Below are 12,744 nucleotides of genomic sequence, written 5' to 3' on the forward strand. Positions count from 1 at the left end.
TTTCGCCAAACTTTCTCAGTGGAGCAGTTTTCAAGTACCATCTCTGCAAAATACACTTTGGAAGATGCCAGCGTAGGTCATAGGTATATTCATTTCATTCTTTTTTCTCTAATTGCAAAGGGAGTTGAACTGGTTGAAGTGCATGGGGTTGCTAAGATGTGGGTGTCTGGGAGCGAGGGCGTTCAGCTTCAGAGTCTGTTGGAATGAGTGCTTCCTGCTCTGAAACACTTCTCTCTCTCCTGTCCTTACAGCTCCCCTTTGAATTGGAGATTTACTACATTCAGCATGTTATGCTCTACGTGGTACCCATCTACCTGCTCTGGAAAGGAGGTAAGGCCAGCAGGCCCCACCCCTGTGCCATCCCGACACCTAGCCTCACCCTTCTGTTTGGGGCCCTCACAACCTCTTGGGTGCCTATCAGAATCTTGAGGTGCTGCCTGGCTGGGTCTGTGCAGACACCAGGCAGTGGGAAAACAACGGGCACAGATGAGGCCCGCAAAGAGCCTGGTGGCTTTCCAGAACCATCCTTTGTGTGGGTGAGCTCGGTGCCGCTGACGGCCTGTCCTAGGGCCGAGGCCTCAGGCTCTGTGGCGTTGGGTTTTCACGGAGCCTCGCGCACTCCGTCACTCGCTTCTGCTTCTGCTTCTGCCTTCTCCCGGCCTCAGTGTGCAGCGTAGGGCACCAGAAGAGAAGGACCTTGTGCTTTTGTTCGTTATACCCATCCTCTCAGAACTAAAAAAGCTATTGAATCGGGCAAGAAGTCCAGAAACTGGGATTATGGGATTGAGGGAAGAGGCAGGTGAAAGAGCAGTGACCTTCATGTAAAACAAAGCATCGAAAATCTTCATTTGATCATCAGGGGGGAGACCGCCAACCTGGTCAGGAAGTTGATCTCTTTGTGACCTCACAATGACCCTTAAATGATCCCCTCCCTCTACTGTGTAGTAGACAAACGAGAAGGGGAGACGGGCTGTGAGAGCCCGCTTGTCGATGTTCTGACCTTCCCGGAAGGCCCTGTACCTGGAAATCATCCTCTTCTAGTCATAGCCACCAGCCGCTCTATCTTGGTTGCTGGGACTTTTCTGGGAGACCAACCTCACCCCAGGCAGCAAGGGTTTCATTTCTATCACGTGAAGCCACATGGACCCTAAAACCCACTGGGAGATCGTTTGGAAGTCGTGCTTCCTCTAACTCAGGAATTCTAGCAAATCTTAAGAACTCCTGGCACGAGGGAGCCTCAAGGACCAGTCAACCGGGGGACATCCTGGAGGATGGGAACTGTTGCTCTCCATGGAGTCTACTTACAGTCAAGGGTCCCTGGTTTCTGTCAGTTAGGACTCTTCTTAGGACCTGTCTCTAAATATTCTTTGAGGCTGTCTTTACCCTGTATAGCCACTTGGGGTCTCACACTGTCGAAGAGCACTTCCTTTTAATTTGCACTAAACACGCTCTTTTTCCCCACTGAGCTTTCAGAGACGTCTGACGTTCCAATATCTAGGTGACTTGTGCCATTTCTCAGGTCTGTCCCCTGTGGCACAGGAAATAGCTTCCTAATAATATGTCAAGTCTCAGAGATACACTCATTCGGAAGGGAACCAGGCAGGAAGCTGTCCCAGGGCTCCAGAGCCCCTCCACTCATGGTTCCTGGTTTCTGAGGTGTGGGATGCAAGTTCTGGCCAAATGCGCATGGCTATTCGTTAAACCTATTTGTGCTCTGAGGTGGCATAAACGTCTGTCAGTTGGCCGAGCCAGAGTGGTCTGACACGGAAAATACCCAGTAGCCTCTACGCGCCCCGCCTCTTCGAAAAATCCCACCACCTGGGAAGCTACACTTTCTAGAAGTGGCTGATCCCACTGCAGCCTTCTTTTGAATCTGTTGCCGCACTGTTTGGGGGAACCGAGCTAAGGAAGTAGGGATTCCGAAGTCTTAGTCCCAGTTTACTTATTTGTTTACTGTGAGTGAGCCTTTCCCCTCTCCTCTGGTCCCTGGCTTTGAAAAGAGGCTGTAATAGTAGTGACAGTAATGGCAACTACAGTGTAACTATCAATGCCTACTTTTCATTGAGCGTTTTCTGTGCAGGATACTGTGCTAGGCATGTTTTGTGTATGTCCCCATCACAGCTAACCTGGTGAAAAAATCCTCCTTCTACAGAGGGGAAAAAAAAGAAATCAAGGCCCAGGAAGGTTAGGTACCTTGCCCTGCAGCTTGGATTCAAAGCCTGGCCTCGATTCTCTCACACACCGTGTTGTCCTAAAAGACAGATGTGTGTCTCCTGACCACATCAGGCTGGGAATCAGCCCTCCAGCCTGCCCTGCTTCAGCCAGTCACTTAACACAGACAGGCGTACCTCATTTTATTGCACTTGGCTTTATCGTGTTTTGTTTTTTTTTTTTTTTTTTTTTTTACAAATTAAAGGTTTGTGGCAACCTTGCATTGTCAGAGGATGGTTAGCATTTTTTAGCAATAAAGTATTTTCTAATGAAGGTATGTACTTTGTTTTTTTAGCCATAATGCTATTGCACACTTAATAGACTACAGTATAACGTAAACGTAACTTTGATATGTGCTGGGAAACCAAAAGAATCACGCGGCTCACTTTATTGCGCTATTCGCTTTATGGCCGTGGTCTGCAACCAAACCCGCAGCAACTCCGAGGTGTGCCGGGATTTGTTCGACACCTACTATGTGCAGAGCATTTGCGCTAGGGAATCGGAGACGAACCAGAAAGGCCCAGTCCTTCCACAGGGAGTCCCTGTCTGAGAGAGAAGACAGACAGGTGTAATACAGCGTGACAAGTGCAACTGTGAGAGCGCGATAGGATTTCCGAAGCCTTGTTCGCCTTCCCTGCTTTACCATTTCTGGGCTCTTGTGTGCTCTTGGCTTCCTTTCTGGCTCTTTGCTGTCATCTGCTGTTCACTTGGGGGAAATTATGAGCATATAGAGGAAATAAAAAATCTGGATTTCCTGAGGTTGGTTTTACCTTCACGTGAGCCTTGGATGTAGGCCTTGCAGAGGGGGCGTGGATCTGGAGTGAACAGTGGGAAGAGTATTCCCTGAAAACCAAAAAGCTGAGAGTTTGGGGCTTCTCTTCCCTAATAAAAGTCTTGTAATTTTCCAGAGATAGCTGGCTCAGGAGTTTTTACCCAAGGCCAGACAGCTCTCCTTTACGTACCTCCCATGCCCGGGAACCCTGTTTCCCTGAAAGGCAAGGTACTGCTTCTCCTGTGGTTTGGGGGTGTCTAGGGGGCGCTAAGTGGGAATCTCATTCCCCCCTCGTTTCTGCAGCCCTTCGGCACCACCACAGTAAACGTGACCTCCCCTGTCCACACTGCTCTTTTCTTCCTCCAGCCGGGCTCTTTATTCCTCTTTCCTTTCCTCCCAACTCTGACTTTGGCCGTGTGCAACTCCACCCTTACCCCCAGCTCTTCACAGAACACAAAGTCCTCCCAGCTCTTGCCTGAAACTCCCTTTACCGGAGGCTGTTCTCTCCGCTGGGCCCTTTGTGCCGCCCGGCTCTCCACTGTCTCTTCCAGACCCCTGTTTCGCCTCTGCCTTCTCTGACAGTGCTTCCTCCTCTGCCATCTCTCTTTTTCACCACCACCACCACCACCTAAACCTCTTGTCACTTCTCCCACAGTCCGCCATGCCTTTGGCCCATGGCGCTCTCACTGTTTTCATTACAATCTAGCCAGCATCCTGAGAGCCTTCCGGTGAGGGGCACTCATCCCACCCCCAGCTTCTCAAGGTTTGGGCTTCTTAATTGCAGCGACTTCTGCATCCCCTCTAGCCACCTGGCCCTTGCTTTCCACTAAAACTCTTCTATCTAAGATCATAAGCCTTTTTGTCCTTTTCTTTGACCCAAATATCTACTCCTTTCAACCTCCCCTTTTCCCCGGTCAGCTTGTGCCACTATGACCAGTTACTGGAACTTTCCCTTCACCAGCTCCTGAGACTGTCTCACTCCCTTGTCCCATCCACTGGGATTAGTGTCTAATCCCAGTGTCCAGTCTTAGTCTACTGAGAAAATCTCTCAGATCACTCAGATTTGGGCCACAGAAATCCCATGGTCTCTGTTATAACTGTGCTCTCAACAGCATCGCTCGCTTGTTTTCTGTCTTTCACCGGCTCCTCCACACGCTGCCCTCAGAAGTCATATGCCAAAGCTTTACCGCCCTCCCCAAACTTCCTGTCCAGTCTATTCAAACTTCCAGTCCTCTCCACTTTCAGTAGATGTTCTCCCAATAAATGACTGGGGAAATACAGACTTGCTGGTGTGAATTTTCCCGAAGCGACCTCTCTCCACTTGATAAGTTTCTTTAACCACGCCCATCCTTAGGTTCCTCCCTCCCGTCTTGGAGGGAGTGGTGTTCCTCCAGCACATGGCTGGTCCCACACCCCGGTGTGGTTGCCTCGCATCCCTTCCACCTCCTCTGGAACCTCATCCCATCAGTAAGTCCCTTGTTTATCTGGATTTTCAATGCTTCACTACTGGCTTTTCAGTCTTCCCTATTCTAAAAAACTTTAACTCCACACAACTCCCATCTTTCATCCTCCCTGTCAGCTAAGCATCTTTAAAAAATAGTTCAGGGCTTCCCTGGTGACGCAGTGGTTGAGAGTCTGCCTGCCGAGGCAGGGGACGCGGGTTCGTGCCCCGGTCCGGGAAGATCCCACATGCCGCAGAGCGGCTGGGCCCGTGAGCCATGGCCGCTGAGCCTGCGCGTCCGGAGCCTGTGCTCCGCAACGGGAGAGGCCACAACAGTGAGAGGCCCGTGTACCGCAAAAAAAAAAAAAAAAAAAAAAAAGTCCAAACAATATTTCCTGATTTTCAGTTCTTCGGACATAATAAGTTTTGCCTTATTCATTATAATTACCTGTATTATTATATATGTAATATTTGATCTGTTGATTTTTTTTTCCTAAGATATATTTGTTTTTAAGAGAAGCCTTAAACTCTCTGTGAAATCCTGGATTCAGTACACTGGTTATCTATTTTAATACACCTTAAATATATAACTTTTAAATTAAAAACAAAATGTTTACTACCTGAAATCACCTCATGAATAGGACATAACTTTTTTTTTGGAACATCTTTATTGGAGTATAATTGCTTTACAATGGTGTGTTAGTTTCTGCTGTATAACAAAGTGAGTCAGTTATACATATACATATGTTCCCATATCTCTTCCCTCTTGTGTCTCCCTCCCACCCTCCCTATCCCACCCCTCTAGGTGGTCAGAGAGCACCGAGCTGATCTCCCTGTGCTATGCGGCTGCTTCCCACTAGCTATCGGTTTTATGTTTGGTAGTGTATATATGTCCATGCCACTCTCTCACTTTGTAGGACATAACTTTGAGTGACTCTTGTCTGCATCTGATGAGCCCTCTTTTTAGTTACGTCTCATTCATCAGAATGTTGCCATCTGATGTCTACCCACACTGCCCACCTCTTCGTGGAAACAGCACTTCTAAAGATTACCAACAACTGTGTGACCAAATCTAATGGCCGTCTCTCAGGCTTCATCCTGCCCGCACTCTTTGCTACGTTGGATGTTGTTGAACACTCCTTTTTGGAATGTTCTACTCTCAGGGCTTCCAACATCCCTCCCCGCCCCGCTCCCACTTGCCCACCTCACTGACCATGCCTTCCCAAGTCTCCTGCAGGAGTTCTCTTTCCTCTGTCCTCCAAGTTGTTGATTTCCCCCAGAGTTCTGTTCTGGCCTCACCTCTCGCTCTGCTACTCCCGGCATGGTCTCATGTGCTTACACAATTTAGCCACCAGTCTGTGCAGCGATGGCCACCACATTGCCCTCTGCAGCCCGGAATCTTAGGAGATTCCTTTTCATGTTGTTAACTCAAGCATCTCCACCTGAATATGTCAAGCATACTCAAGATATGCTTGATACTCAAGGTATCATATCAGGATAGTCAAGATATCATAAGCTCATCTCGTCTGTGCGCACTCATTATCTTCCCCATCAGCTCTGCTTCTCTTCCTGCGGCTTTTGACAGGTAGCACCACCAGTCACCCCAGGCAGAACCTGGGAATCATCCCTACCCTCGCATCTATTTCATCCGTTCATCTAACACATACGTCTTCATCCGTTTGGGCTGCCATAGCCAGATACTACTGACTGGGTAGCTTTTAAACAACAGAAATTTGTTGCTCACAGTTCTAGAGGCTGGGAATTCTGAGATCAAGTCACCAGCATGGTCACCTTCTTGTGAGGCCCCTCTTCCTGCTTCCTAGCTGGCCCCTTCTCACTGTGCCCTCACATGGTGGACGGGATTAGGGATCCCTCTAGAGTGTCTTTTATAAGGGCACTAATCCCATTCATGAGGGCTTCACCCTCATGGCCTAAGCACCTCCCAAAGGCCCCACCTCCTAATACGTTCACATTGGGGGTTAGAATTTTACCACATGAATTTTGGGGGACACAAACATTCAAACCATAGCAACATATTTACACGTGCCCTTTTTCTGCCAGCCTCTGCGCTGGCCACTGGGGGGCCCTGATGAGCGAAAATCAGACCCCACCCCTTCCCTCATAGAATTCATAATGTAGTGGGGGGAGCCAGATGTGAATTCAGTAATCACACAAATGGACATATAGTTAGAACTGAGCTAAGTACTCTGAAGGAAAGGAACGTGCTTTTATGAGAGCCTAGAACAAAACGAGCTGACTTAGTATGGAAGTTCTGGGGAGAGTTCCCTGAGGAAGTGACATTTCAACTGAGATCTCAAGGATGAGTAGGAGTTTACTAGGTAAGTGTAGGATTAAGGGAGGTGAACCCTTGTAACTGGACAAAATGGCAGATATGCCAGCACCTCAGCAGGAGGGAGAACTGGAGGGAGGGCAGATGACCCTGGGCCTGAGGGGCAGATATGGAGGGCTTTGTGGTCAGGGGTTTGGCCTTTATTCTAAGAGCTGTAGAAAGCCAGTGGAAGTTTTAAGAAGGGGCATAGCATCAGCTTGTTTTTCCTATTGATTCTTTTCTTGTGTAATTCATTGATATAGCTCTGTATCCAAGATACAGAAAGCCATTCTGTGAAAAAACACCTTCCCACCCCTTCCCCCATTCACAGCAGCAAGTCCACAGGTTACCACCATTGTTGTTTTTGGCATATCCTCCCAGAATTTCTCTTTTTTTGTATGTATAAGTAAGTTTTTAAAATATTTTATTTTCTTCTTAACACACACATCCCCAAATAGCATACCACACAACTGTTTTGTTGCTGTTACTATTTTGCTTAGCACTGTGTCTTAAAGAGCTTTCCAAGTAAGCCCATAGGAAGCTTTCTTATTCACGGCAGCATGCGTTCTGTTGGGTGGATGATAAAATACAGGGTAATAAAAATGGCAACACTTTATGTAGCACTGTGATGTACCGTTGTTTCAAGCTCTTCCCATACATTAACTCATTGAATCCCCACCACAATCCTCTCAGGTAGGTGTTATGTCATCTCCGTTTTACAGATGAGGAAACATGCTCAGATAGTAAGTAGCCGAACCGGGATTTGAACTCGGCGGTGCGGCTTTTAGACACAACACAAGGCTACAACACTCTACTGTAATTTATCTATCCCATCTCCTCTTGATAGACATTCAGGTTGTTTCCAATCTCTCACTAATATAAATAACACTGCACTGAACGACCTTGAACCTATGCCATTTTGCAGGTGTGCAAGTGTGTCTAAAAGATACGTCCCCCTAAGTGGAATTGCTGAATCAAAGAGTATATGCATTTGTAAATTTGACGGATATTTCCAAACCCAGAAACGTTATACCAATTTAAATGCTCCTTAGCAATGTGGAAGAGTGTCTGTTTCCACACAGCCTCACCAAAAGAGGCTTTTGGCTTATTTCCAACCTTTCCACTTTTTGCCCATCTGATGGGTAAAACTGATGGTTTATTGATCTAGTTTTAATTTGAATTTCTCTTACTTTGAGTGAGGCTGAGCCTCTTTTTACATGTTTCAGTTGGCGTTTGATTTCCTTGTCCTTGAATTATGTGTTCCTCTCATGTGCTCATTCTTCTCATTGTTGTTTTTGTTTTTTACAAACTTAAATCCTGGGAGCTCTTTATAAAGAGAAGTTGGCCCTTTGGGATACGCCCTGCAGATATCTTCCCCACTTTTGTCATTTGTTTTGTAGCTTTGCTCATGGTTTATTTTTGCCAGGTAAGATGTTTACATTTCCATGTAACGTAGCAATTATTTTACGGCATCTGAATTTTGAGTCATGGGTAGAAGGCCCTTCCCTACTCCAACGTCATAAAAAATATATATCCCATATTTTCTTCTGCTGTGTTAATAGTTCCATTTATTTATTTTTTATTATTTTTTTTTACCTTTAAATCTTTTATCCACTTGGAATTTGCCCTGGTATTAAAGGGACCAGCTTTATTTCCAGATGGTCTCTCATTTGTCCCAACACTGTTTATCAAATAGTCCGGCCTGATCAGATCTGCTTGTGGAAAAGATCGTGCCGGTGCTGTGGACAGAGATCACCATGTTCTCCTACTTTTACCTCCTAGACGGCTCTCACGGCCATCCCCTTCTTGCCGTCTCTAGGGCCACAACCTTGGGCTGAGCCACCATGGCAGTTGGCTCTGTGTGATCTCCCTGCCCCCAGCCTCCCCCACTCCTCCTAACAGCCCTTTGGCCCTGGCAACTCCCAAAGCTGTTTCTAAAGCCCACATTGGCTCATAGCACTTCCCTGTTCGGAAACCTTCAGTGATTCCCCCTTGTCCCCAGAGCACTGTGCGTCCTCCCAGGGGCACAAAAGACCCTGTGTGCCCTGGCCCTGCCCCTTTCCCTTCGTGTTCCTCCTTTCCTTGTTCTCTGCACTCTGGTGATACCCAAATCCTTAGGGTCCCCTGAGTTTACTGTGCAACTTTCATGGCTCTGTGCCCTTGAGAATGCCATGACTTCTGGCAGGAATACCCATGTCTAGCTTGTTGGCCAGGAAAGCATGCCTTCTTCAAAACTCACCTCCGCAGTCACCTTCTCCAGGCAGCCCTCTGAAACTGTTCTGTGGCTGAACTTGTCACACTGCAGTGCAGGTGTCTGTTTACATGCCCGTCACTCTAAGGACAGGAATTTTTCTTTCGTTCTCGATATCTCAGGGATGAATGAATGACTGTATATCCACACACTACGCATTGCACATATCCTGTTATACATCTTACAAGCTAACGTTTATTGTGCACTTGCCATGAACTGGGCACTGGGTAAGAGTTTTACAAGATGATCTTGAGCTCACTGAATCCGCACAAAGTTCACTAGACCTACGGGGCCCATGACGTTGGATGTGGGGGAAAAAAAAAATCACGTTTTCATTTGCATTAACTCCAACTGAAATACAGCATTTCCTTCAGTTCTGAATCGCAGGCAGCAACACACAGTTGCATTTGCAGTACGTGGCATGTTGTCGTTAATATAAATCACAGATATTTTCTACTGATTACAGCTGCTACAGATAATCTTGTTTTTTTCTTTTTTGCGGTACGTGGGCCTCTCACTGTTGTGGCCTCTCCCGTTGCGGAGCACGGGCTCTGGACACGCAGGCTCAGCAGCCATGGCTCACGGGCCCAGCCGCTCCGCGGCATGTGGGATCTTCCCGGACCGGGGCACGAACCCGTGTCCCCTGCATCGGCAGGCGGACTCTCAAACACTGCGCCACCAGGGAAGCCCCGAGTTTTTGTTTGTTTGTTTGTTTTTTCCAGATAATCTGGAAAAATCATTTTCACTTCATCATCACCTCAATATTTAAAGACATTTATTATTTAAAAGTATTTTGCTAACTGTATTTTGATAGTATTTTTTCTTTTATAACCCTGTATCTTTTATTTTAGATATTTATATTTAAAATATACTTAATATATAAATATAATATATTTAATATGTAATGTATTTTAGATATTTATATTTTAAAAGCTTTATTCTGAGAGAGGGCCCCAAACAGCCCAAGGGATCCAAGGTACCCAAGGGTTAGACACCCCTGCACTAGAGTTTAAACTGGCATTTGAAACCAGGCAGGCAGGCGTCATGACCACACTGCATGTAGTTGCTGGATGTGACAGACTGTGGGTTCGAATCCTGGTTCTGGCACTTGGGCTAGTGCCTTCATCTTTCTGTGTCTGTTTTCTCATTTGTAAAATGAGGATTAGTAGGTGTGTTGTGAGGGGTCAGGGAGCTCATATATGTAGAGTATATAGAACAGTGCCTGACGCATGGTAAGTGCTGTGTATTGTTCTTATTATTAACCGCTTATACTGCCTCTCGTTAATTTCGCATCTGTCTTCCAACTAGACTGTGGGCTCTTGGGGTCAGGGTTGTACCTTGCTGACTTCTAAAGCCACAGGCTTGCAGATACGAAGTGCATGTTTGTCAGTGGATTTAACACTGCTGACACCCCTCCTCTTAGATGCCCGTTTCTCCTTTGAGCCCCACGACACCCCTGTCTCCAGGTTCTCCTCCTTCTCCGGCTGTTTCTCCTCCGGCTCCTCTGTCCTGCCTGCCCCAGAGATCCTGGCATTCCCCATCTATCGATGCGGGCCCGAGAAACGCCACAGGTACTTTAGATTAAACATCTGCAATCAGCTTCCTCAGTTCCATGCTCCTCCCTCCAACCTGCTGTTCTTCTCTTCCTCTATTTCTTATCTTAGTGGCTCCACCAGCCATCCAGTGCCAAAATCCAAGGCAGCTTCCCGGACCCCTTCCTCTGCCTCATCCCCTATACCAATCGGCTCAGAAGTTCTGAGGATCCAGATTTCTCAAAATGCTTGCCAGTTTGGCCCCCAACCCCCTGTCCTAGTCCAGGCTCTCAGCGTCCATTGCTGGGACTAGTACTTTGATTCTTCTCTCATCTCCCTGCCCCCTGATTGCCCCTACCTCCCACGCAGTCTCTGCTGCATCCAGTCTCCAAAATACCTTTCTAAAGAAAGCAAATCTGATCAGAATTCACTCCGCTGCTTAAAATTCCCATACAGGATGAACACCAAACTCCTTTACGTGGCATTCAAGACTGTTCGCAGTCTGACCCTTGCCTTTCTCTTGGACCCAATTTCCCATCACTTAAGAGTTCAACTCCCGTTACTTTTACCTTCAAAGTCATACCTGCGCCCCCTGTCCCCTGCCCAATACACAAACCAGCTTCTCTACTTTGGACCTGGCAAACTCAGCGTCCTCCTCTACAAGTTAGCTCAAAGGTGCTACCTCCTCTCTGGATCTGTGTCTGACTTTCCTAGGCAGCCTAAGGCACATTTTCCTGGAAGTTCCTTATACTTTTTATATTCCATATCTAATTGTTTATCTGTGCTTCGCCACTAGGTGGCAGTCTCGTCTTTTCATCTTTTCAGGAGATGAAGCTGTATTGGGTTGGCCAAAAGGTGTGTTCAGGTTTCGTTCGGGTTTTTCCATAACATCTTAGGGGAAAACCCGAACGAACTTTTTGGCGAACCCAGTAGAATTAAAATCATATTTTATTGTAATTTAAATTAATAATAAATCCTTAAATTAATAATAGTGTTTATTATAATTAAGATGCTATAGGAGCAAGGGAGAGGATGAAGTCTTCTGAGGCCACAGGATTTTGGTCTGGGTAGCCATGGGCGGGGGGATTGGCTGCCCCTAATGCATAGGGAGCACAGAAGGAAGGAGCATATTTTAAGGAGGAAGGCGATTTTACTTGAGTTTAAGGCAATTCTAGGCTCTCCAGGTTGAGATGTCCAGGAAGCCATTGAATGGAATATTCTGGAGCTGTTCAGGGGAGTCTGGGCTAGAGGCTGTCTTTGATAGCTTCGGTATAAAGGTGATGGATATAAACATGGGAATGATGAGATGATCCAGGGTGACTGTGTAGGTGGGGAGGAGATAGAACTTTGAAAAAGGCCTTGTGGGACATGAACCTGTAAATAATAGACAGGAAGAAGAAGGTAAGGAAATTGTAGGAATGGTCAGAGCAACAGAGGAGTGGCTGGTTGTTCTGGAAGCGAAGGCACTAGCAATTGTCATCAAAGGACTAGTGATCCAGAGTGCCACATTGTTTCAGAGGGCTCCAGGAAAGTGAGGTCATTGGCGATGTGAGGATGGGACAGAAGCACTTAAGGACATTAAGGAAGGAGGGGTGAAGGGCCTTGCAGAGTCAAGGGAGGGGTTTATCTCCCCTGCTTTCCCCTCTTCCGCCTCCCTCTCTGCCCATGGCTTGGGGCACATTCAGGTGCTAAGATGAAAGCCGGTCATGAGAGGGCACTGGGAGAAAGGGGAGTGAATGACTTAGGTGATGACAACCGCTGAGGATGAAAGGGCTTGATGGTCGACTGAGAAGGGTAATGACAAGAGGAGTAAGTGCTGTGGGAAATGAGAGAAGGAGATAAGTCTAGACTGTTCCCAGTGCTGTCCAGTGGAATGCTCTGTGATGCCAGAGGTATTCTATATCTGCTCTGTTCATCATGGCAGCCATGAGCTCCAGGTGGCTCCTGAGCAGATGAAATGTGGCTCGTGCGGCCGAAGCACTAGGACTGGGGAATTTCGAATTTAACTTTAAGGAACTTGAATTGCAGTTGAAATAGCTGCTGCTATATTGGACAGCGCAGCTCTTCTTCAACCTTCTGGTTGGTGGCTAGCACTGAGGGGACCGCTCCTGAAACACATCTCCTTGCATTCTTCCAGTACTGGTTTGTCCGGTTACCCCATTTTCTCCAGGAGGTCTCAGCAGCCTGAGTGCAGAAGCAGAACATCTG

The 12,744-nt window shown here is 47.1% G+C and overlaps 1 protein-coding gene across 4 annotated transcripts in view; it reads left to right on the forward strand.

Moving 5' to 3' along the window:
• Window positions 1-12,744, forward strand: part of TMEM164 (transmembrane protein 164) — a 155,934-nt gene that overhangs the window by 126,204 nt on the left and 16,986 nt on the right. For all 4 annotated transcript variants that reach the window (XM_082865055.1, XM_082865053.1, XM_082865054.1 and 1 more), the window contains one exon: window positions 252-330. In XM_082865055.1, coding sequence (XP_082721181.1) covers window positions 252-330 — 79 coding nt within the window. The remainder of the gene's footprint in view (window positions 1-251; window positions 331-12,744) is intronic.

Source organism: Leucopleurus acutus (assembly GCF_964270905.1).
Source record: "Leucopleurus acutus genome assembly, chromosome: X".
NCBI classification, from domain to species: Eukaryota; Metazoa; Chordata; class Mammalia; order Artiodactyla; family Delphinidae; genus Leucopleurus; species Leucopleurus acutus.